The sequence below is a fragment of the Dipodomys ordii genome, unplaced genomic scaffold (genome assembly GCF_000151885.1).
Source record: "Dipodomys ordii isolate 6190 unplaced genomic scaffold, Dord_2.0 Scaffold56, whole genome shotgun sequence".
Taxonomy (NCBI): Eukaryota; Metazoa; Chordata; class Mammalia; order Rodentia; family Heteromyidae; genus Dipodomys; species Dipodomys ordii.
In genome coordinates, this window is record NW_012267272.1 from 9,647,346 (window position 1) to 9,672,233 (window position 24,888).

At 40.4% G+C, this 24,888-nt stretch overlaps 2 protein-coding genes and 1 pseudogene across 2 annotated transcripts; all 3 read left to right on the forward strand.

Annotated features, from left to right (window-relative positions):
- Window positions 1-5,524: 5,524 nt before the first annotated feature.
- On the forward strand, window positions 5,525-6,463 carry LOC105989504 (olfactory receptor 2A1/2A42-like). Its single transcript, XM_013021592.1, has one exon. The coding sequence runs from the start codon at window positions 5,525-5,527 to the stop codon at window positions 6,461-6,463; it is 939 nt and encodes a 312-aa protein (XP_012877046.1).
- A 5,434-nt stretch (window positions 6,464-11,897) lies between these two features.
- Window positions 11,898-12,789, forward strand: LOC105989505 (annotated as a pseudogene).
- A 10,922-nt stretch (window positions 12,790-23,711) lies between these two features.
- Window positions 23,712-24,650, forward strand: LOC105989554 (olfactory receptor 2A1/2A42-like). The gene has a single exon (XM_013021659.1). It carries the CDS (start codon window positions 23,712-23,714, stop codon window positions 24,648-24,650), a length of 939 nt encoding a protein of 312 aa, XP_012877113.1.
- The last annotated feature ends 238 nt before the right edge of the window (window positions 24,651-24,888 follow it).

Below are 24,888 nucleotides of genomic sequence, written 5' to 3' on the forward strand. Positions count from 1 at the left end.
AGAGCGGTTGTTGGCACAGTCTGTGTTGATCCTTTGAGAACAGGCAGAGAGCCAGGATGTTTGGGTTCTATCAGAGATGGACACAATCGAAGGTGAATTTCTTACTTTTACGCTCACACACTTGCTACTGACTGGATGTGTGAGTGTTTCCCACATACCAGGAAATCAGTCATCTGTTGTCTGCCATCAACTGGATGTTCGCTAATGGAATTCACTTTTGCACTTTACCTGGAGTTAACATCAGGCCTCACCAACTCCAGGGCTCATTTCCCCATCCAGAGAGCAACAAGTCCAAGTTTGTGGCCTGTGCTTCTGACTGACCAGCTATAACTCTGGGTTCAACTCCAAATCCACTAGAGATATACTAACTGCCCACCTGCCCCATTAGTACAATCACGACCCCACTTAAATGGAAGAGGGCTTGATAGGCAGTGTTATTCTAGAAGTTACACCCAGAGAGATGGGTGGGCATAGAAACAAAAGCCTATATCCTTGCAGATGCTGTGTCTCTGTTAAGGTAACTCAGCCACCAAAACAAATAAGGGGTGCTCTCACAAAGTTTGCTTTTTGTCAGAGGCTGAAGAATTGTTTAAGTTTCCTGAATTGCATTTTTTGGGGGGGGGTCCGGTGATAGGGCCTGAACTCTAGGCCTGGGAGCTGTCCCTCAGCTCTTAAACTCAAGGCTAGCGCTCTACCACTTGAGCCACAGGACCACTTCCGGCTTTTTTCTTTTTGCATATGTGGTGCTGAGGAATTGAACCCAGGGCCTCAGGCATATGCAAAGCAAGTACTCTACCACTGAGCCACCTTCCCAGCCCCTGAGAATTGCATTTTTATTAGGACTTCACAGGAAGATTACTTACGTTTGTGACTGGTCACCTGGGTGTGAGACAAAGTGAATACAGGTTACCTGGCATGTGACAGGGAGCACTTTTGGGGCGGGGGGGGGGGTGAAGGGCACTTCTCTAAGGGAATGTGTATTTCTTCCCATCATGGAAATGCACACTCTGAGCACAGGTGAGATGCTGGCCTATCAGGGTAGCCTGGCCGAAGGTCCTCTGGGTTTTTGTGCTATCAGAACGGCCAGGGCGCTGCACTGACATAATGTCTTCAGTGTGTCAGTGTTGCCACGGGCTCCTATGGAGTTCCTAACTTTCCTTTAGACACAGAAAAGGAAAGGAGGAGAATACACCAGCCAACAGCTCAGTGCTCCCTCCTCCCAGGACCGGCAGCCGGCTCTCTGGGCTGCCAGGGGAAATCTTCTTCCCAGGAGAGCAGGGTCCCTGAATCCTGAACCATCCCTCTTTCCCAGAGAATGAAGATTTCCAAAAGGTGACCTACCACAGAGGTTTGTGACTTAGGAGAGCTTGCTTCCTGCAGGTGTTAATGAGCCCCACCGGGACGCCTTGGCCCATCTTATAATCCCCACTTCACCCCTGCCTCGTGCTTTTCCACACCTGTGGAGCGTGGAGCGTCGCAGGCCATCTGATGGGTTTCAGAGCGCCTTGTTGGCTCTGCTGCTGCTCTGGGGCCTGCCTCGCATCACACAGCAGCCAGGCCGCAGAGGTGGCTGCAGAGGTCACAGTGACCTTCGCGGGGCCGACCCTCACTGGCCTCTCATCAAGTGGGCTTGGGGTGGCAGCCAGGCTGCGAATCTCGGGATTCAGATGATGCCAAGACCCAGAATGAGAGCAGCCCTCGCGAGTGTCTGGGTTTTCTAATCGTGTGTCTGACAGGAGGTGAGATCGACATAGAATAGGACAGCTGCTTTGTCTTTTCCTCCCGGCAGAGCTGGGCACGCACAGTGTCTCGGGGCCCAGCCAGCCTCTCCACGGGGTCCTGAAAGGGCTTGGTGGAGTCTCCAGGAATGAAGACAGCTTTCCTCTGGATGCTACTGCCTGGCAGGCAAGCACAAGCCCGGGTTCGGCAGCTCCATAGAAGCTCTGGGACAAGAAGCCCCATGTCCCAGCCTGCGGGTGCCTCCCCTTCTGAGATCCTCGAGTCCAAAGGCGGGCACTTGCATTTTATTTTACCATCCATTCCATGCCCCAAGGCCGCAGCAACTAGTGTTAGGTGAACTTTCACTGTGACTGCTCTGGTTTACTTTAGGATCGGGAAAAGATATGAATTCTGTTAATGCTGAGCGTATTTCCTCGCCATCCATACCTTCACATGAATAGTTTTGGAAAAATTAGTGGCATTAGTGGCACACTGGACAGACACATCAAATATTTAACATTGGGTTACTGTTCCGTCCCCTGTGCAAAACTATCCCTATGACACACATTTGTTCATGAATGCTGATGCTAAAAATGATAAGGAATTTGTGTTTTGGATTTGGAAGCCATCCATGAAATCGTTTTTCCTATTTAATGGTAATTCCAGGAGTGTATGTTAGGATATAATGTTACATCTTCAGGAAATTACAAAAACTCATTCTTTTGTAAATGATGAATTTAATTCTTCCTAAGTATACCCAAATATTTGCTACATTTAAGAAGAAATATGTTTTCAAGAAACATGAAGCTAAATGAATAATACATAAACTTAGTCTTCTTTTTTTCAATGAGAATAACATTAAAGACAATTCTCGGGCATCAGGATTGTACTTAATAAACAGGTGTTCATATTAGATTGTCTGCAGTTTGCAGGGTGAATCTTTGAGATGAGGATGGAAAGATGAGGAGAAAGCGGTGTTGGAAGTCTGTTCAGTGAAGTATGAAAAACACGACAGAGTTCTCTAAATTTAAGAAGATGTTTATATTCAGTGTCTACCTTATTTTTTTTTGATCCTTTGCTCATGAAGCAGCTTTTTATCTTTTAAAAATGGCTTCTTCCTTAGCAAATTTACAGATACTAATTTGCCATGTTTTAGCTTCTGAAGCCATACATACGTACATATGAACATTAAAGAACATCACACTGCCTGAAATCCACTTTTCGAAAACTGCACTGCAATCTAGCTCGGTGGGGAGTCACCCTTTAACCTCCTTTCACCTTCTGAAAAATAAAAATCTGCTTGGTTTTCCTTTGATTAACACATAATTGTCTATGCCAGATTGATGTCAAATAAAACTAAATAAACATGTAAGAGTAGTGATTCTGTTTTATTGTTACTTTAAAGGTGATGTACAGAGGGGTTACAGCTAGGTAAGTCAGGTATAGAGCACATTTCTTTTTGACAGTGTCACCTCCTCCCTTGTTTTCTCTGAGTTCCTCCCCGCTCCCTGCCACAAGTTGTATAGTTCATTTCCAACATAGTGTCTAGTGAGTATCGCTGCCACATGTGTTCACCGTTTGTCTCAGCATTGTGTGCTCCCTCTCCCCCTCCCCCAAACAGATAAACTGACATACAAAAGGCATAGAAACTAAAAACAGTGACAAAGGCAAAAAACAGCTAACCAAAAACTTCTTGTAACTAGAATATGCCTATAAATCAACAAGTAAACACAATGGATGGTAAAGACAAAAAAATACATTTGGTCATGATAAATTATACAGGACTCTTGACATTCACCCAGTGAGACCAAAGGAGGATATTCTAAGGAGAAGATCACATATAAAATGATTTATATTGAAGTCCAAGGAATAGAAACAAGAGTAGTTATTCTTCAATTCCAGTGTTTAATGCTTTGTGAATCCTTCAGGTTTTCTCATCAAATTATAAAGATCTTAATTTTTAACAGACAGAAACTTTCTGAATCACAGTAATTATTTCCTTTGGGAGGAAGTTGTTGAGCTTGGCATAATTATAGTAGACTATATTTTCAAGAAACTGGATCAGCTGCAACAACAATATCTCAGTGTTTGTTTATGTTTTTATGTATTTGTCATTAAGGAAATATGTATTACTTGATGATAATGTGAAAGAAATGAAGGTTTTTAAAATAAATCAATAGAGAAACAATAGGTTGCCATGCTAATTATATATACTAATGAACTTTGACCATTTTACGTGTCTTTCCACTTAGCTCTCAAAATTCACAGCCAAATATTGTCCTATGCTTTTGTGTTTGAAATTAGAGACAGTCTCTAACTACAGAAATTTTAATAATAACCTAGCATCAAATTAATCTGTCATGTAAGAGGAGTTTATAAATACATATACATTTATATGATTATTTTCATGTGAAGATGATCTGATCATTTATCAATAACACATACAAAAGCAGGCATCTCACTTGGTAGGAAGGAATTTGTTTCATTGCTAAAATGGGCTTCCATTTACCCTCATTGGTTCCTCACCTTTGCATCCAACTTTGGAAATTTTGTTTAGGCACTTCATCATGCTATCTAAAAGCACAATTATGACCATGCATAAACCAGAATATCCAAATGTCCATTTCTTTAAAATCTAAGTGAAAAATGAGCAAAGAATTTTTCTAATTGTTCCATTCCTTCTTTGCAGAATATCTGCTCAAGGAAAGGAATTGGTGGGTGATTTGAGAACATGGAATCAGAGTAAGAAGAATGTAATCAGCGGTCCTCCTGGGTAATTTTATTGATTACTATTCCCCCAAACCATCTCTCTGGACATAGATATTCATTTCATCACATGCCAGGATTCTTGTGCTAGCTACTTGCTTTCCTCTTTTTATTCCTCTGAAGGTCATGATGTGTGTAACCAAGTGCTATACCACGGTCTATAATCCAGGTTGACCTCTACCCATCTTTTCCTACTCTTTCTCCACATAGCAACTTCATAAAACTAACTGCATTTGAGTTCATCTTGCTAGCCAAATTCTGCTGCCCTTAACTCAAGATTGTATCCAAAGCCCACCAAATTCTCCAGTCATAACTTTCTCAATAGTAAATCATTTCTACCTGTAAGTTGTTACGTTCATTAGTAGTATATGGGTTATAGGAGTGTCTTCCTCAAAATGCAATCACATCTCTTAATACATGCATTTGTTGACATTTTCATGGGTTCTAATGACAGTAAACTAAATGCTGGCCAATTACAGTGCCATTCCTCCCACAAATTGTGGGAAGGTAGCGAAGCCCTGGTGAATTTTTTCCCCTTTAATGACACATCAATGTTTACACTAGAAATCACAATGCATTTCAATGTGATACATTGAAGAAATTGCAATCCTGGGTCAAAAGACAAACTGATCAATTTTACATACAAGCAATTTATAGACCAAGTTCTTTATCACTCACTTATCAATGATAGTACTAATTCTTTTACAAACTTGCATGTGAGAATCCCTGATTATTTTGTTTGTTTGCATTTATTAGTAATGCCTTGCATCCATGTCAATAGTAGTAAGGAACTAATCACTGCTGATATATTTCTTTCCCTAAACCATTTAGGTTGTGGACAGATGTGTAATTTAAATTTCTATTAAGTAATATTTTACTGTTAATTAAAATCACCAACAAATACTTTAGTAACAAATATAATAGTCTCTAACGTTCCTGAAATCAGCACTATGATAAACAAAATATATTTTGTTTAAAGAGTTGGGTGCTTTCAGAGAACTGTATGTCATAGTTATCTGATTCTCTCTTTCATAGTGAAATGGAGGAAAATCAGACAATGGTCACAGAATTCATCCTTCTGGGATTTGGTCTTGGTCTAAAGATTCATATAGTCCTTTTTGGCCTCTTCTCTCTCTTCTATACAATCACTTTACTGGGCAATGGCGTCATCCTGGGGCTCATCTGTCTAGACCCCAGACTGCACACCCCCATGTACTTCTTCCTTTCCCACCTGGCCATCGTGGACATCTCCTATGTCTGCAATATGGTGCCCCAGATACTGGTGAACCTCCTGGACCCAACCAAACCCATCTCCTTTGCTAGATGCATAACACAGACATTTCTGTTTCTGACATTTGGACACATAGAATGTCTCCTTTTGGTGATGATGTCCTATGATCGGTACGTGGCCATCTGCCACCCACTGCGATACACTGTCATCATGAGTTGGAGACTCTGTATTTTCCTGGCTATCACTTCCTGGACATGTGGCTCCCTCTTAGCCCTGGTTCATGTCATTCTCATCGTGAGGCTGCCCTTCTGTGGGCCTCATGAAATCAACCACTTCTTCTGTGAAATCCTCTCAGTGCTCAAGCTGGCCTGCGCGGACACCAGGCTCAATGTGGTCGTCATCTTTACAGCTTCTGTGTTCATCTTGGTGGGTCCCCTGTGCCTGGTGCTGGTCTCCTACACGCGCATCCTGTTGGCCATCCTGCGGATCGGGTCAGGGGAAGGCCGCAGGAAGGCCTTCTCCACTTGCTCCTCCCACCTCTGCGTGGTGGGGCTCTTCTTTGGCAGCGCCATCATCACATACATGGCCCCCAAGTCCCGCCATCCTGAGGAGCAGCAGAAGATCATTTTTCTCTTTTATACTTTTTTCAACCCCATGATGAATCCCCTGATCTACAGTCTCAGGAACGCAGAGGTCAAGGGTGCCCTGAGGAGGGCACTGTGCAAGGAAATTCTTTCCCACCTGTGACATTTGACCATCAACACTCAGTAGTTGCCTGCCATCTTAGTGCCCAGTTACTGCTAGATTCCACTAAATTGCATGGCCACTATCATCCTATCTGTGCTTTTTATGACACAAGCATGTTCTTCTCTCTTCGTTAAGCAGGAGTAAATTTTAATGTGTTCAGTCTACTCACTTTCTATGAGATACGAGTTTATCAAATATGGTTTTGTAGTTTTTCTTCAATTGCACAGCTATGAAATTAATATTTGAATTCATTTGCTAAGTGTAAAAATTGAAGATATTTCAGCAATCTTTTTAAACTCTTTAAACTTACTGAAAACATGTAAGCTTTGGAAGGAATAATAATAATTACTAATAATAATACAAACCCAGCTACATAATTGTCCATTACCCAAAATTGCACTTGCCTGATCCAAGAATTGCTTAGACATATTCAACTCTTTGTGCTGCATATATGAATACATTTGATATGAAAATCATCAACTCATGTTAATGAGTTTAATTTGTAGGCTTAGTGGAGAGCCTGAAAAGCGTAATTACAAGTTACAAATTCAGCAGTGTATTGATTAGTTGTTATTTAACAAAGAAGGAAAGCTGGGCATTCTCTCCTTGAATAGCCTGAAAATGAGTGCCTGAGAAATCTCTGGGTGGATTTAGGACCATATGTCTATGTGTTGTTTTCTTGCATCTTTCCAAGAGAACTTCTAATTTTGTTAACCAGATTGCATTATTTCTTACCAATGAATGTCCTGCCCCTGAAATAGGAAAGATTAATTGTGAATCTTGGTACAGAGCTTGGTATCAAACTGTTTGTAGATTGATTTTTGCTGATTCAGACTACTTGACAACCAAATATTAGAGAAATTCCCTATATGTCAAAATGTTACTTATAAAACCCACTTTTTAAATTACCCTAAGATAGGGGTGGTCACTCACTTCCAGATAACATTCTTAGTGCCATCATAAGAACAAACTTCCGATTTGTTTTGAAGAAAGTATGCCCTACATTTGGACCTTAACAAGAAGTCAACCCAGGCATATGAATCCAAAATCAAACTGATTTTGGTAGTAAAATGGAATATTTTTAATCACATACCAAGTGGCATAAGGGGCGTTATGTGGCCCATTTCCTATAATCAACCTAACAAATTCTTGAAGAACACCTATTTTGGTAAGTGTATTTATTTATTTAATATATGTGCATGTAAAGAATTAATAGATATTTGACTGTTATGGAGACAGCGTAGTTCTCAACCCCTCTACATTTAACTACGATGTACAGTTGTGTATCAATATTGGTGTTACAAAAAAGAACATGAGTAGGTTTCCCAAGATAGAATGTGAAGGAAAATTTTTAATAGCCTGGTAATTGGAGATCACAAATGACTTTTGATGATCCTCAAGAGTGACTCCTATGGGAAAAGTCACAGAATTTATCGGAACACCAACAGGGAGTGAAAACAAAGGTCATTCTCATTGATCATGGAGATTTAGTCCAGCTAATACACAGAACTAATCATGTGAAGCTTCTTTATGACACAGAAAAGGATCTACAGCTTGTAAGACAAGCATCTTGACTAGAATGAAAACGTGGAAAAAGTGGATGTGTTCACAGGAAAGAAGTGTTACTGTGAACATCTGGGAGGTTCTAGAAGGGGACCACAGCAAGGAGCTAGAGAGGCAAATATCAGTGGAACACAAGAGAGATGAAGCCATTTCACACTGGTGCCTCACCAACTGAATGGAACAGTACTGTTGTTTTTTTATAGCGTTTTCTCTAAAAACATCCCTCAGTGACACTCACACACACACACACACACACACACACACACACACACACCATATTTCAGTAACATGTTACATATTTCATGTTACAGTCTGTAGGTGCAAAAACTATACCCCTTGAATTTTTGATGCTGTCAATTCCTCTCAATTATAGCACCAGCACTGTTCTAGATGGACTAACCCTTGTAAAAAAATTCTTCTGGGTTAATTTTCCTAAATTCTTCTCACTGAGTTACAAATTTATTTTCATTCACAATGAGCATGGAGGAATGGCAGACGTTTTCAGAGGAGGTATTTAGTGCTGAATATAAAAAATGGTGAGTTCATATATTACTTTCTGATACATAGAGGACAGAGAGTGTGGATCGCTCAAAAGGAGTGTGCCAAATTGCTAAACCCTACAGCTATGATGTGCCATAATCATGTTTTTGCTAGCCAAGTGGCCATGTGCAAGGTATTCATTCCCTTGTTTTCTGTGAGAGGGTAGAAAGTGGAGGATTCGACCACTGAAAAGGATAGCAATGGAACTCTGGGTAGATTAATATGATTCTGAGCCCTGTCATTGGGCTCATACTGTCTCTGGTGTGTGCCGTGGACATAGCTGTCACTGACTGGAAAGGCTTAATCTTTACTCTTGTCAGCAAGTGCAAACCACAGATCCTCACTGTAGGATATGATTTCTGCCAGAAACTTATTTGAGGGAGGCTGCAGAAGTATGAATTCTGACAGGGTTGATCTAAAATGAGGGGGCCAGGCATTCTGTTACAAATGATGTCTCATATCTTGCAGATGTGCATATTCTGAGCACATCAAAAGCCCACATATTACGATGTTAATGCTGGAGGGGAGCACTGTTAAGGCTGTGGTCTCTCAAGAGCCCTCCCCCCACACTTAAGACAAAACCGTTCACTCAAAAAGACAAAAAGCTAAATTCAGCATGTTTCCCTTCCAAAACTGAAACCAGAGAATCCTTCCTCAGCCTGACCGGCATGGAGGCTAAGGGAAGGTGTGTGCTAGGGGGATGGCCACTTATGACAGGTCATCATAAGTCCCCAGGGACACTGACCATCACCATCTGCCCAGGCTTCCCTAATCAGTACCCACCGCATCTCCACCCCTCGTTTGGAGTTATGAAATTCAGATCATGGCCATGCATTTAGAACTCTAATGACAGCTATTGTCTCAGACACGTTCGTTCTGCAAAGGCCTGTGCTTCCTAACTGTGTGTCCTACTGGGAATAAGAATGGAAATTTTAAAAAAAGACAATTGCTTTGTCTCTTCCTCCCATCAGAGAGAGGCATGGGAGGTATCTAAAGGCCCAGTCGCTCTGCTGAGCCAACAAGGTTGAGCCCTGGGAGAAGAAAACCCTTCCCTGGAGGACTCTTCTGCTTTTCAGTCAGGAGCAGAAAGCAAGGGTTCTACAGGCCCGCAGAAACCCCAGCGGAGCAGAATCCATGGCTCAGCCTCCAGGCGCTTCCTTTCTGAGAGTCTTGAGTCTGAATGTGGAAACTAACAAGGGTGCATCATTTTATTTTCTCATCACTTCTCCCAGAAAGGGGGTAGCATCTAGTGCCTGGTTACCTTTCCCTGTGATTGCACCTTGTTCTTTCAGTATCAAGAAGAGAAGTAAATCCTCTCTGTGAATACTAAACGTTTGTGTCATCGTTCACATTTATGCAAATATTGAGAAGGAACAATCTGAAACATATTTGAGGAGCAGATTGTGGGAAAGTGTTTAGAAGTTGGCTAGTTTTGTTTCCTTGGTGAAAGAATTCCTATGTGAGGGAGATTTATTTAGGAATGATGATGCCAAGAATGTAGAAAACTCTTGCTGTATGACAGGTTGGGGAGGGTAGATGAATTATTGGAATAATTTTTCTATTTAAACTTCATTATAGTAGAGGGTATTCTGGAGGAATGCTATATCTCAGAACAATTATGTCTGTTGGTATTTTATACATTATGAATTTAATTCTTGTCAACCAAGGTAAAGTGCTTATTAAAATTAGGAAAGAGGGGCTGGAGATATGGCACTTCATCCATTACTAGATTTACATTTTGGAAATACAGGATCAAGTTCTGATGCTGTGTTTTCACAAATTCTTTCCTAGAAAAAGTAATTTTATTTGTTAAGGAGGTAACAATTCATGCTATCCTAAATACTGAGCTGATGTATAATTAATGTATCATCATGTATTAGTCAATGCATATCACAATGTCTGAAATTTAGTTTTCAAACGGAAATAGATTTCAATGTAGAGCCATGCCATGCCTCCTTCCAGACCCCTAGAATCTTAATCTGTTTGGTTTTCATTTGATTGTTTTAATTAATATTAGATAGGTCATAGAGATAGCAAATAAAAACTTTAAAGTATGTCCTAAACAGAAACATTAAACTCATTGAGTTACTCTCAAGGTTAAAGTTATTATTTTAAATGTTACCATAATACAGATCACAGAGATGAAATAGTTGTATCTTTGTCATTCAGTATACATGTTGTTATGGCAAGGCATATAAAATAGAGTTCTATGTCACTTCCATCAAGTAAATCAAGACTGGGACAGCAAAGCTGCCATGCTAGGACCATGGTCTCTGAACTTTGTCATGGCTTTCTGTTTAGCTTCAAAACACAACAGCCAAGTATTTTCCATGCCCCACATGTTTAATATAGACATTCAGATAACTTTTGGACCATAGCAAAATTGAATTGTAATCTAACATCAAATTGCCTTTTCCTATGACAGGATTTTACAAATTGATTCTTGATATTGTTGTGTGTTTGCTTCTAGATTATTCTTCTCATCTATTTCGGATGTATTTTATAAGAATTCTCATAAAAGTTCTCAGAATGCAATCCTTTCTCTTATGACAGGCTGCTTTGGGAACTTTCCTTGACATTTCCATTGGTGATGATGACAGTAAACGAAAGACCAGCTGAAGTAAACGCAATTCCTCCACCTAATTAAGGGAAAGTATCTCAGCTTCTAGTGATCTTACCAATGTAATGGTGCCAACAAATATTTATACTATAAACCATGTTGAACTTCACCATGAGTTATTGAAAAATCAAAAGGGACCCAACATCCAAAACCAAATTAATCAATTGAGCAAACCACCCATTAGCATATGAAGTATTTCAACACTAATTTCTTGATATAAATATCTGTCTAGCAATATTTAAACTAAATTTCTCACTTTTTGCAGTAGATTAGACGTTCTTGTTGATGGAGGTAGCCTTGGTTTTCATTTTCATCACTCGGTTTGGAATCTGAAGTATTTAGTGTGTGTTACAAACATGAAGGGTATTTTCACGTAAGTACTTAATAGACCCCTCTAGAAAAGCTCTGAGAGCTTTGGGAAGGCACAGGCATTTGTCCAACTACACAGAGTTTAGATGTGTGATCACTGCTGATAATTTACACTTCTGAAAACTGGAAAATAAACTAAACATTTAAGTTCTAGAGAGAAAGACAATTTAAATCTTCAGTAAGACAGATTTTATCCATTAATTAAAATACAGGTGATTATGAATAATTCTCATACATACAAAATTCATTTAAAATAATAAGTACATAAAACATGTTCTAAAAGAATGGTCACACCATTAACTATGTCTCGTTACCATAGTACCATGGCAGAAAAATCAGACAATGATCACAGAATTCATCCTTCTGGGCTTTCCCGTTGGCCCACGGGTGCAGATTCTCCTCTTTGGCCTCTTTTCTCTCTTCTATACAATCACTTTATTGAGCAATGGCGTCATGCTGGGCCTCGTCTGTCTGGACAGACTGCCCACCTCCACGTACTTCTTCCTCTCCTGGCCATTGCCAACATTGCCTACACCTGCAGCACGGTCCCCAGATGCTGATAAATCTCCTGGACCCAGCCAAGCCCATCTCTTTCGCTGGATGCATAATGCAGACCTTTCTCTTTTTGACCTTTGCACACACAGAGTGTCTCCTCCTGGTGGTGATGTCCTATGACCGCTGCGTGCCACCTGCTGCAATACTCTCATCATCATGAACTGGAGAAGTCTGTATCTCTCTGGTCATCCCTTCCTGGACATGTGTTTCTCTCCTGGCCCTGGTCCACGCCATGCTTGTTGTGAGGCTGGCCCTCTGTGGGCTTCATGAGATCAACCACTTCTGTCTGTGCTCAAGCTGGCCTGTGCTGACATCAGGCTCAATCTCTTAGTCATCTTTGCAGCCTGTGTGTTCATCCTGGTGGGTCCCCTGTGCCTGGTGCTGGTCTCCTACACGTGCATCCTGCTGGCCATCCTGTGGATCTGGTCAGGGAAGGCCACAGGAAGGTCTTCTCCACCTGCTCCTCCCACCTCTGCGAGGTGGGACTCTTCTTTGGGAGTGCCATGGTCATGTACATGGCTCCCAAGTCTAGACACCCTGAGGAGCAACAGAAGATCCTTTTCCTCTTCTATAGCTTTTCAACCCCATGCTGAACCCCCTGATCTACAGCCTGAGGAACGCAGAGGTCAAGGGCTCCCTGAGGAGGGCGCTGTGCAAGGAAATTCCTTCCCAGTTGTGACATTTGAATCACCAACCTCTGTAGTATCCTGTAATCTTGGTGCCCAGGTACTGCCTAACCCCAGAAAAGTTCACTAATCTCGCCTCGATCTGCTCTTCAGAGGCACAGCAGCGTTCCCTTCAGCTTCCTTAGCAGGAAATGTTCTGCATGGTTCCATTCATTGGCTCTCTGTGAAAAGTTAGCATATGTTTTTTTCCCCCGCTGAATTGAATATACTAGAAATGCAATGATGTAATTGGCCCCCAAGTTGGATACATCCCATCCTCCAACTGAGTTGGACTGAGTTATGTCTTAAGATGTGAAAGTAGAAAAGATTGTTGCTGAAGGCAATGATGCCCCAACCCCAGTCACTCTTGTCCATTCTCCCGTTATTACCCTGGTACAATCCAATACCCACACAGACTGTACCTAACTTGGTATCCCGCCGTGGTTGGGGATTGATTTTTGTAGTTGGTCTACTTGACAATCAGCAATCTGTGTAATTCCCTATATATTTTAGGTTGTATTTCAAGGTGTCATCTATAAAATCTATTTTTTAATCTTATTCTAAAATTAGGATGGCTATCCATATCCAAGAGAATCTTTCTCAGTGTCACTTTGAATGCAAACTTTAGATTCATCCATCAAATGTTTGTGCCTTTGGTTGGAGGCTAACAAGTACTCAACTCAGCTCATAATTGCTTCATAGAAATGGAGACACTGAGGAGGGGATTTCTAAATGTGAAAATAAAGTAAGAGTTATTTAAGAAAATCTAACATCTCTAATCAGTAATCAAGTCTCCTATTCTACACATTGACAGACTTGATGAGTAACCATTGTAACAAACCCATGAAAAAAGTCAGCAGTAGCACATATTGAGCTTAGAACTCTGCACATACCATCTATATTAATTTATCTATATATACCATCTATATTAATTTATCTATATATACCATCTATATTAACCATAACTTACAGTAGTATATCAATAACAGTGCTAGCAAATAATCAAGAAAGATATTTATCTCACAGTTAGATGTGTTCAGTAAGTGAAAGAGGATCTGTTGATTGCTTGATAGGTATTAACCAGAGCTTTTCCATAAAAGCCTGCTGGATCAAAAATCACGAATGAGAGGTTACTTGTTCTATACCACAATTCCTTATGTGTAGAGTTATAAAATGTGATTTACTTTTACAGACGTACAGAATTTGAAGAAGTTGATAATAAAGATTGCTCTCATTTGCACTGGGATATGGCTCAGGTAAGTCCTAGAATGAAGATATGAGAGTCAGTATCTTTGTTCAAGCTATCTGCTAGAGAACAGATGACTCTAAGCTGAAATTCAGAGGAAAAAGTGATGGAGAAGGAACTGTAGCTCCAAGGATCTGAAAGACCCACTGCTCAACAATCACAGAAATGAGTGGAACATTTTGATTTCTGTACCCTTTGTCTTGGATATAAGTTCACTTGGTTTAGGGAGGGTATGGGGAAGCACAGAAATGGTGGGACAAAGGGTGAAACAATTCAGCAGTGAAACCCTCTCGATGCTATGTTGGAAATGAACTACACAACTTTGGAGGGAGGGAAGTTGAGAAGGGAAAAACTGGGAGAAAATGAGGGAGAGTGGTGACACTGTTCAAAAGGAAATGTGCTCATTACCGGACTCATGTAACTGTAACCCCTCTGTACACCATCTTTACAATAAAATTGTTTAAAAAGGAAACAGTAGAGGGTAAATTTGCTATTTGACCTTGATGCTTCTTTAGCTGAGTGGAACCACAGTGGATATTTTTTAGAGTCTTATCAAAATAACAGCCCTCTATCCAACAAAACAGACATATATATTTGACTTTTTGTGTTCACAAGTGTTATGATTTGGTATATAATTTCTAAAAGAAACATGCCTGAATGATACTGCCATATGACAACACTTGACATCCTATTGTCCTATTAGTCACATACAGTCCCTGGGCAAATATTAAGACTTACATCACATTTGCAGTGACCGCAAAAACTCTGCAGAGATTGTAGAAAAAGATCAGTTCCCACAAGTTCTTTAAATGTTATAAAGGTCCAATGAAAGGAAATGGGTCTGCATATAAAATAAATGCTTTTACTTCAACTAATACTGTTTGTGTCATGTGTGTTCTGAGTTCTTGCATACATATAGCTATCATTTTTACAATGCTCTTTTCATGTAGTAAATGCTATGAAGAGTCATTTCAGTCTACTTTAAAAAGAATATGGAGGGCTGGGAAGGTGGCTCAGTGGTAGAGAGTTTACCTTGCATGCAGGAGGCCCTCAGTTCCCTTCCTCAGCACCACATAAGCAGAAAAACCAGGAACTGGTACTGTGGCTCAAGTGGTAGAGCACTGGCCTTGAGCTGAAGAGCTGAGGGACAGCGCCCAGGCCCAGAGTTCAGGCCCCACGACCGACAGAAAAATAAAAAAAAATAACTAAATAAATAATAAAATAAAATAAAATCAGTTTATGAAATAATATGGAAAAGTCTGATTTATATAGCAATGGATGCTGATAGTGTTAGGTTTGTGAGAACGTTCCTAAGCTTTAGTTGGTGTGGAGTTTTCACGTATAATATTTTTTTTAATTTTTTTAATTTTTTATGGTGAAAATACCGTACAGAGGAGTTACAATTACATGGGCAAGGTAACAAGTTCATTTCTTATCAAGGATTGTTGCCTCCTCTTTGTTTCCCCTTCCCATCCCTTCCCATACAATCCCCACCTCTCCCCACCTGATCCTCCCCCCTCCACCAAAGTTGTAAAGCTCGTTTTTCGACATAACGACTTGTACATCTCATTGTTGCAATGGGTCCACCTGTATCCCTAGTTAAACAATTTGTTTTTCTCTTCCCCTCCACAAATTATACCAACATCAAATACAGTGAAAGCAGGGGTTATACCGTGGGGGAGGGACATACAAAGCAACATAGAAATCATCTTATAAATATGTTAGAAACAACTGCATGAAAGAAAAAAAATTTGAATACTTATCTTGGGGTTCACTCCCCTAACATCAACTTATCTGACCTTTTCTGCTTGACTCAGACATATACTAGTTATTGCAAATAAGGGAAACCATGGGACCTATGTTTCTTTGGGCCTGGCTTACTTCACTTAATATAATTTTTTCCAAGCCTTTCCATTTCCTAACAAATGAGGCAATGTCATTCTTTCTGATGGAGGCATATATACCACATTTTCTTGATCCATTCATCTACTGAGGGGCATCTGGGTTGGTTCCATATCTTAGCTATGGTAAATAATGCTGCAATAAACATGGTCGTGCTGGTTGCTTTAGGATGGTCTTGTTTGTGATCATTTGGGTAAATGCCCAAAAGTGGGATTGCTGGGTCATAGGGGAGCTCTATGTAGAGTCTTTTGAGGAACCTCCATACTGCTTTCCAAAGTGGTTGAACAAGTTTACACTCCCACCAACATGTAGTAAGGTTCCCTTCTGTCCACATCCCCTCCAGCATCTGTTGTTATCAGAGTTCTTGATTATAGCCATTCTGACTGGGGTGAGGTGGTATCTCAATGTTGTTTTGATTTGCATTTCTTTTATGGCTAGAGAGGTTGAGCATTTCTTCATGTGTTTATTGGCCATCCTTCTTTCCTCTTCAGAGAAATTTCTCTTTAAGTCTTTAGCCCACTTGTTTATTGGGCAGTTGTTTCTTTGAGGATTTGTTGTTGGGGATTTAATTTTTTAAGTTCCAGGTATATTTTAGATATGAGACCCTTGTCTGTTGTATGGCTAGTGAAGATCTTCTCCCAATCTGTGGGCTTTCTATTGATCTTGTGAGCTATGTCCTTTGCCATGCAGAAGCTCTGCAATTTCATGCAATCCCATTTGTCCAACCTTTCTTTGATTTGTTGTGTTTCTGGGTCTCTATTAAGAAAATTTTGGCCCGTGCCAAAGAGACCTAGGGTTTCTCCTATTCCATCCTGTAATGTTTTCAGAGTGTCTGTTTTAACTCCGAGGTCTTTGATCCATTTGGAGTTGATTCTGGTGCTGGGTGATATATAAGGATCTAGCTTTAGTTTTCTACAAGTAGTTAACCAATTTTGCCAGCACCATTTACTGAAGAGGCTGTCTTTCTTCCATTCTTATATAGTATTTCTTTATGGATTACTTTCTCCTTTTCCATTTTATATCCCCAAAGATGTATCACATTCATCATTATATAAGATTATTGTCTATAAAACCTAGTTCACATATATTTTCAGGTCCTTCTACCTCTCTAAAGCAATTTCATGCTTTTCATAAGCTGGCATATATTGTAAATGTTTGGGAATGTTTTTATTTCAATTAAAGTAAAACTGTTCTCTGAGTTTATTTTTTATAGGTTTATCATTTGTTTCTATTTGTTTTTCATCCCGCAATTTTTAGAAAAACAAAAGGCTGCCTCATCTTCAGAGGTAATTTAAAAACAATTTATTTTTAGTTTCATTTTTTGCTTTTATTATCATTAGTTGTACAAAGAAGCTGCCATTTAACCAAGCACTCTATGAATACAACGCCTCTTCATCAATGTCACCTTTCTTTCAACATTCTCACCCAATTCCGCCCCATCCACCCCTACCTTCCCTCTCGCTTCTTGATTTTGTAGGCTATACATTGAATGCTTATCAACATAATTTACAGCGTGCAGGACCCCGTCCCTTCCCGCGCAGAGATCAGAGAATGCACCCACTGGCTGACATGCATGGAGCGCGCATGGGCCTGTGTGAGCCTCTCTGCGGTGGCCCCCGGGAGCTTCTGCGGGGATGCGCGGGCCCCACCTTGGCCACCCACACCAGCTACCACCGCATCAGCTTCACAGCTTCAGGCACGGCTCAGTCAGAGAGGTTGGAAGGGCTCCATCTTCCCTCTTCTGCCCCAGTGCAGGAAGAAGCTGTGGTCGGCAGCAGGAGGACTTCAGCACGAATCTTGGTCCTCAGGGATCATCAGAACCATCGGATGCGAGACTGGGACGGCCGCAAGGATGGAACTCGTGAGATCCAAAGGATGCCAAGGGTTTTGGAGCCATAACGACGGCCGTGGTCCCAGAGGTGTGCTCTGGGGTGGTCTCTGGTTTCTAATTGTGTGTCTTGTTGGGGATTTTTTTAAATTTTATTTTCTTGCAGAGATGATGTCAAGAGGGGTTACAGGTACATGAGTAAGGTAATGAGGACAATTCTTGCCGAGCATTACTGCCCCCTCCTTGCTTTCTCTCCTACTAACCCTTCCCGCCTCCCCTTTTTCTCCTCCCCCTCCAAGTTGTAAAGTTAATTTCCAACATGGTGTCTTGTGAGTGTCATTGTTGCAATGGGCTATCCTGTATCCTTTATCCTTGTTTCAGCACTTTGTTTTTCCCCTTCCCCTCCCCAAATTAGATAAACATATCTACAAGATGCAGGGCGTGACAACAGGGCCATAGCATAGGGGGAAAACGTACAAAAAAAGAAACAAACAAAATCACATGGTATATTAAAAACAACATTAACAAAGAAAGACCTCCTGTGTCCATTTCTTGGGGTTCATTTCCCTTAGCATCACCTTCTAGGGTCATAGGTACATAGCTTTTGAGCTTTTCTGCTCATCTGATATGATCATCCTAGATATACTAATTATTGCACATAAGGGAAACCATGGTACCTATAGTTCTTTGGGTCTGGCTGACTTCACTTTAAAAAATACAACTGCTTTGTCTCTTCTCCCAGGAGAAGATAGTATGCAATGTCTCAGGGCCCAGAGGCTCCACCGATCCCTCAAGACCTGCCAACTAGGTTGAGCTCTCAAAGAAAAACATGCCAGTCCTCTGTATTCTGTGGCATTTTGGTCAGACATGGAAGGGAGACTTCTGCAGCTCCATAGCTCTGAGGACACAGAACTAGGGGCTCAGCCTGCAGCTGCCTCCCCTTCTCAGAGTCTGGAGTCCACATGTTGGAACCAGCAAGGTCACCTGATTTTCATTCTGCCATCTGTCCTTCCAGCCAGATGGTAGCATCTAGTGTTTAGTTAACGTTCACTCTATTACTGGCATTATTTCAGTACTAGGAGTAAAAATAAACTATCTTAATGTGAACTAGACATGCTCATCTTTGAAACTCTACATGAATATTTTTGGGATAAATAGGTACACATTGAAATTGGGTAAATGTGTTTAGGATTTGGCAAGTTTTACTACTTTGGTAGCGAGATATTAATGAGAGGTTTATTTGGGACTGATGGCACTAAAGATAGTAAGGAATTTTTATATTAAAGGTTTAGATAACAGATGTTGAACAATTTCTCTACTTGAAATTTTAGTGTTATTTTATGGTAGCATGATACAGGAAAATTAACATAGATTGGTTATTTTATGATTTGAATGTTTGTCAGTGCAACTAAACTAAATACTAAGTTTGTAATCATATGTGTTGCAATGGATCATGAATTCAAATGGATACAAAATCAATTTCTTACACTTACATATATATTTTTGTTGTTGTTGTTAAATATAGCATTGAAGATCGTATCAGCTGCCTGGACTGTACTCAATAAATACATGTGCATAGTAGATTTCCAGTGGTCTGGAAGGTAAGTCTTTGAGGTAAGGATGGAAAAAGAATAGAAGAGATGCTAAGGTGTCAGGTACTAGAGTAGAAAACTGGGAGAAGGAGGTAAGATCCAGTAATTCTTGGAATTTGTTTTTTTAGAGGACTTTTTAATATTTTAAATCCAACTTTTTAGTTGTGTTTCTTCTTCATCCTAAAGCAATTTTGACAATAAAATCTTCAAGGTTCAGGACCATGCACCTGCTGTAATTTGTGCTCTTACAATGTCCACACAAAGCACTTTAAGTATTACCTACTCCCTACAAATCTTTAATTGATTAGCCAATGCACTTGTAATCACATGAAAATGGCCCTCCATTTGTCTCTATGGTTCAAAATAGAATACATACTTAGAAAGCCAATTGTCTTATCAATTCTTGCTCCACAAGATAACTTGGCAAAGTCTCAGCTTATAACCATATACACAGGAAATTTTGTTCTCATTTATTTCTTGTTACTTGTAAGTAGACATCCATGCAGCTGAGCTGCACTATGGAATAAGAATTCCAGTTTGGCTTTACTCATGGCCTTAATGAGCAAAGTGCCTGTGAGCTCATCAAATCTTGAGACTTACTATTTGAAGTACAGGAGCACTTTCTGGTGAAGTCTGTGTGTCAAGAAATGACTTCTTTCTTAGTCATTTTCTTTTGATCTTTAGAGTTGTCAAATTATTTAACTGGCTAAAAATTTCCCATTTTTAACTTCTGAACTCACAGTTCTTTAATATACATTGAATTGCCTGGAGTTTACATTTGGTACTTGAATGTATTGTAATGTGGATTCATTTCTCCCCTCAAACTAGACCTGTGGAAATTTATTATTAATTCATATTAAATATTTAGAGATCACACAAACTAAGGGAAAAATAAGTGTACATCCTAAATTTAATTTATCTTTATCATTTGTGATTCATATTATTACAGTACAAAGATTTTATTTATTTGTTTTTGTTTTGAGCTGGTCCTGGGGCCAAGACATGTCCCTGAGATTTTCATGCTCAAGGCTAGCCCTCTACCATTTGAGCCACAACCTCACTTACAGCTTTGTTTTTGGTTGGTCATGGGGCTTGAACTCTGGGCCTGAGCACTGTCCCTCAGCTCTTCATCTCAAGGCTAGCACCCTACCACTTGAGCTACAGTGCCACTTCCGGCTTTTTTCTGCTTATGTGGTGCTGAGGAATTGAACCCAGGGCTTCATTCATGCAAGGCAAGCACTCTACTACCGAGTCACCTTCTCAGCCCCCACTTACAGTTTTTTAAAGTAAGTTATTGGACAATCAGAATCTCATGGATTTTCTTGCCTGAGCTGGCTTCAAACCGTGAACCTCAGATCTTGAATAACCGGCTTGAGCTACCAGCACCTGACTATGATTTTGTTGGTAATACAGATAACTGAGAATGAAATTTTTGTAACTTACAGGAAAAGAGGCTGAAATTGGCATAATTATGGAGGAAGAAAGCGGATCAGGTAAGATATAAGTATATATAAGTACCTTTAAAAATTGTTTACATTTATTTCTCATTGACAAATGTATATGTTTCCAAAAGTATGAAATAAACAAGTCTATTTTACGTCATTGAGCTAAATCAGGGTGGAAAAATGGAGCTTTCACACTAGAAATTATCTTAATATTGTCTGACTTTGTCAATTCATATTTAGCTATCAAAAAAGCAGACCCAAATATTTTCCTATATATATTTCCACATATAAAAATGTTTTAAAAGGGGCTGGGAAGGTGGCTCAGTGGTAGAGCACTTGCCTTGCATGTATGAGGCCCTGGTTCGATTCCCCAAGCACCACATAAGAAAAAAGAAAAAAGCCGGAAGTGGCGCTGTGGCTCAAGTGGTAGAGTGCTAGCCTTGAGCTGAAGAGCTGAGGGACAGCGCCCAGGCACAAAGTTCAGGCCCCATGACCGGACCCCCCAAAAAATGTTTTAAAATACATGTAAGTATATATTAAATAAAATACAGGACATATATATATATATGTTTTAAATAAAAATATAGTTTAAAAATTAAATTTCCACCGAAATGTTTAATATTCACCTAACATCAAATCATCTTGTCATTTGTAAGGATGCTTGAAATATATACTTTAGATCATGTTCATGTCAAAATGATTTTTGGTTCCTTTCAATAAATAGTAAACTCCTCCATTACTCCTGGAAAGGCACCTATATCTCTTCCCCAAATGTTGCTTAAAAGAGGTTCCATTGATCCAGGATTTTGTCCTCACCTTTACATCCAACTTTGGGAATCTTGTCCAAGAACTTCATCGTGTTATATAATAGCACAGTAGGACAATACAGAAAGCAGAATCTCTAAGTGCACACTTACTTAGCATTCAGAATGTAATCATAAAAGAAGCAAAGAATTCTGCTGTGATATATTCCTGCACAAGAAAAGGAGCTATTCCCTTATGTTTGATTGGAGAACATGCAATCAGAGTAAGAAAAGCTCTGTGGAGGCCTTATTCGGTAAGGCTGTTGATAACCACTGATAACCAGAACCACCATGTAGACTTACAGATGTTCACCCAGTGGAGACCAGGATCCTTGTGTCTCCTGTTCCCTAAAGGTCCTTGTGTACGCATGACCCAGTGCAGTTGCATTTACACTCCACGTTGTTCACTACTCATGTCATTTTGTTCTTTCACTAGATAGGACCCTCCTAAAACTATGTTGTACCACAAAGCCCAATTGTCCTGCCCTCAATCTGGAAACGTGTATCAAAAGAGCAGGATTGGGCTTTTAAACGCCCCAGAATCTCCAGTCCTGTTTCCTGGTATGGTCTGGTTTGTACCTCTTGATTATCATTCGTATAGTTGCCTATGGGTTTTACTCAGAATGCAATGCTGTCTCCTACTGCACATTCCTTAGGGTACACTTCCTGCCACGTCCATGAGGACTGGTAAAGTAAAACAGGGAGTGGCCTAAAGCAATGCAGTCTTTACCCCGTCTGAGGAATGTTTGTAAAAGAAACCAGAACCCGAGCGTGGCTTATGGACAAAACTCTAATCCAAGATCCAATACAGACAGCTAAACTCATCAGAGTAGCAGAGATCTAACAGTTGACACAGGTATTAGTCAAGTGACAGTCAAATAGGACTATCCATGTGTCAATTCATTCTATCATCGGCTTCTATGGTGTGTGATGAGTCTTATTGCTGAGGTTAGCCACTGCTTCTCACAGTGAGATGGCAAATTGTTGTCTTTGAGATCTCAGCTATTGCGTTAAAAACATGACTTAAGAACTAGATTTACAACAGCTTCCACGTATTTCTTCCTGAGTTTCATGTTAGGTTGTGGCCATTCAGGAAAAATAAAATTTACTAAGGAGAACTTGTCTAGAGAGTGCATAGAAAATCATGTCTGTGTGCTTTTCACACAGGCACCTCCCCTAGTCGGCTTCCAAATTCTTGAGAGTTTTGGAAACACATTTGAACAACAGTACTGAGAGTGACACTTGTAATTCTGGACTGCCAGTATTGATGAAATTCAAGGTGTTCACAATAATATAAATGTAGGTGAAAATCTTCTGAGTAATAATTCTGTGAGACACCCACTTATCCACTTGCCAAGTTATCACAATTCAGTTTCCAATATTCGAAACAAGAATAAATACTTAGCGTACATATGCACATATCTATGAGTACATTTTTTGGAGAATAATTATCTCTTGGTATCCAAGTTTTCTTCCTCAGCCCATTTCCAAACATTCTACATCGTATATAAATACATATATGCATATAAATACATATACAAAATGTAGAATGTAGAATATGTGCCAAATGTGCTCCATACCTGACCACAACTATTGTTTGTCCATAGAGAAATGATGTTAATCACAGAAGTTGCTGCTCTGTGATTTGCTTTGGAGGAAGTCTTGTAAAATACTCTCTGAACATTCATTACCATTTAAATATTATGAGAAACTCTGTGATTCATACCCAACAGTAGCAATTCTTTTCAGAGGCCAGTTTTCTTTTTAAAGCTACTCCATTACTCTTCCTGCTACTCAATGATTCTCTTCTAGAAGTGCATAGGTGAATGCAGAAACAAGCATCATAGTTACTTCATATGCATGGCTTGTTCATGCATAATTGCATGCCTATTAATGACTCTCAGCCATTACTAGCAATATATTTTCCTTAAACTAAACAATCAGGTTGTGGAAAAAACTCAATTTAAATTTTATTATGAAAAATGTTATTAATTTAATCAACTGAGATACTAATGGTATTTGTTAACACATCTATACACATCTAACGCCTATGACATAATAAGAAGATGTTTTAAAAGAATTGTATCTGACATTTTTTTGAGTCTCATTTTCATAGTGCCATGGAGAAAAATCAGACAATGGTCACAGAATTCATCCTTCTGGGATTTGGTCTTGGACCTAGGATTCATATAGTCCTTTTTGGAATTTTCTCATTCTTCTATTCCTTCACATTACTGAGCAATGGCGTCATCCTGGGGCTCATCTATCTGGACCCCAGACTGCACACCCCCATGTACTTCTTCCTCTCCCACCTGGCCATCGTGGACATGGCCTACGCCTGCAACACGGTGCCCCAGATGCTGGTGAACCTCCTGCATCCCGCCAAGCCCATCTCGTTTGCTGGATGCATGATTCAGACCTTTCTCTTCCTGACCTTCGCTATCATAGAGTGTCTCCTGCTGGTGGCCATGTCCTACGACCGCTACGTGGCCATCTGCCACCCACTGCGATACTCTGTCATCATGAGCTGGAGAGTCTGCGTTTCTCTGGTTGTCACTTCTTGGACATGTGCCTTCCTCCTGGCCCTGGTCCATTTGAGTCTCATCGTGAGGCTGCCCTTCTGTGGGCCTCATGAAATCAACCACTTCTTCTGTGAAATCCTCTCAGTGCTCAAGCTGGCCTGTGCTGACATCAGGCTCAATCTCTTGGTCATCTTTGCAGCCTGTGTGTTCATCCTGGTGGGTCCCCTGTGCCTGGTGCTGGTCTCCTACACGTGCATCCTGCTGGCCATCCTGCAGATCGGGTCAGGGGAAGGCCGCAGGAAGACCTTCTCCACCTGCTCCTCCCACCTCTGCGTGGTGGGGCTCTTCTTTGGCAGCGCCATAGTCATGTACATGGCCCCCAAGTCCAGGCACCCCGAGGAGCAGCAGAAGATCCTTTTCCTCTTCTATAGCTTTTTCAACCCCATGCTGAACCCCCTGATCTACAGCCTGAGGAACGCAGAGGTCAAGGGTGCCCTGAGGAGGGCGCTGTGCAAGGAAACTCCTTCCCAGTTGTGACATTTGAATCACTCTCAGTGCCCAATCACTGCCTAAATCCAGAAAAGCATAATTCCGCTTCTTTTTTTTATTTTAAAGTCTGTTTATTTTTATGGTATATTTTACATCAGGTACTGGAATCAAAACCGAATCTCTGAATTTAATATACATCCTTTAGAATTACATCTAATCATGATCTGAAAATACACACTGAACTAAGCTAGTGAATAAAATAACTGTAAACGATAAGCCTCAGGGG

Excerpts from the sequence above, each read along its gene's own strand:
- LOC105989504 (XM_013021592.1), top strand. The coding sequence starts at position 5,525 with ATGGAGGAAAATCAGACAATGGTCACAGAATTCATCCTTCTGGGATTT.
- LOC105989554 (XM_013021659.1), top strand. The coding sequence starts at position 23,712 with ATGGAGAAAAATCAGACAATGGTCACAGAATTCATCCTTCTGGGATTT.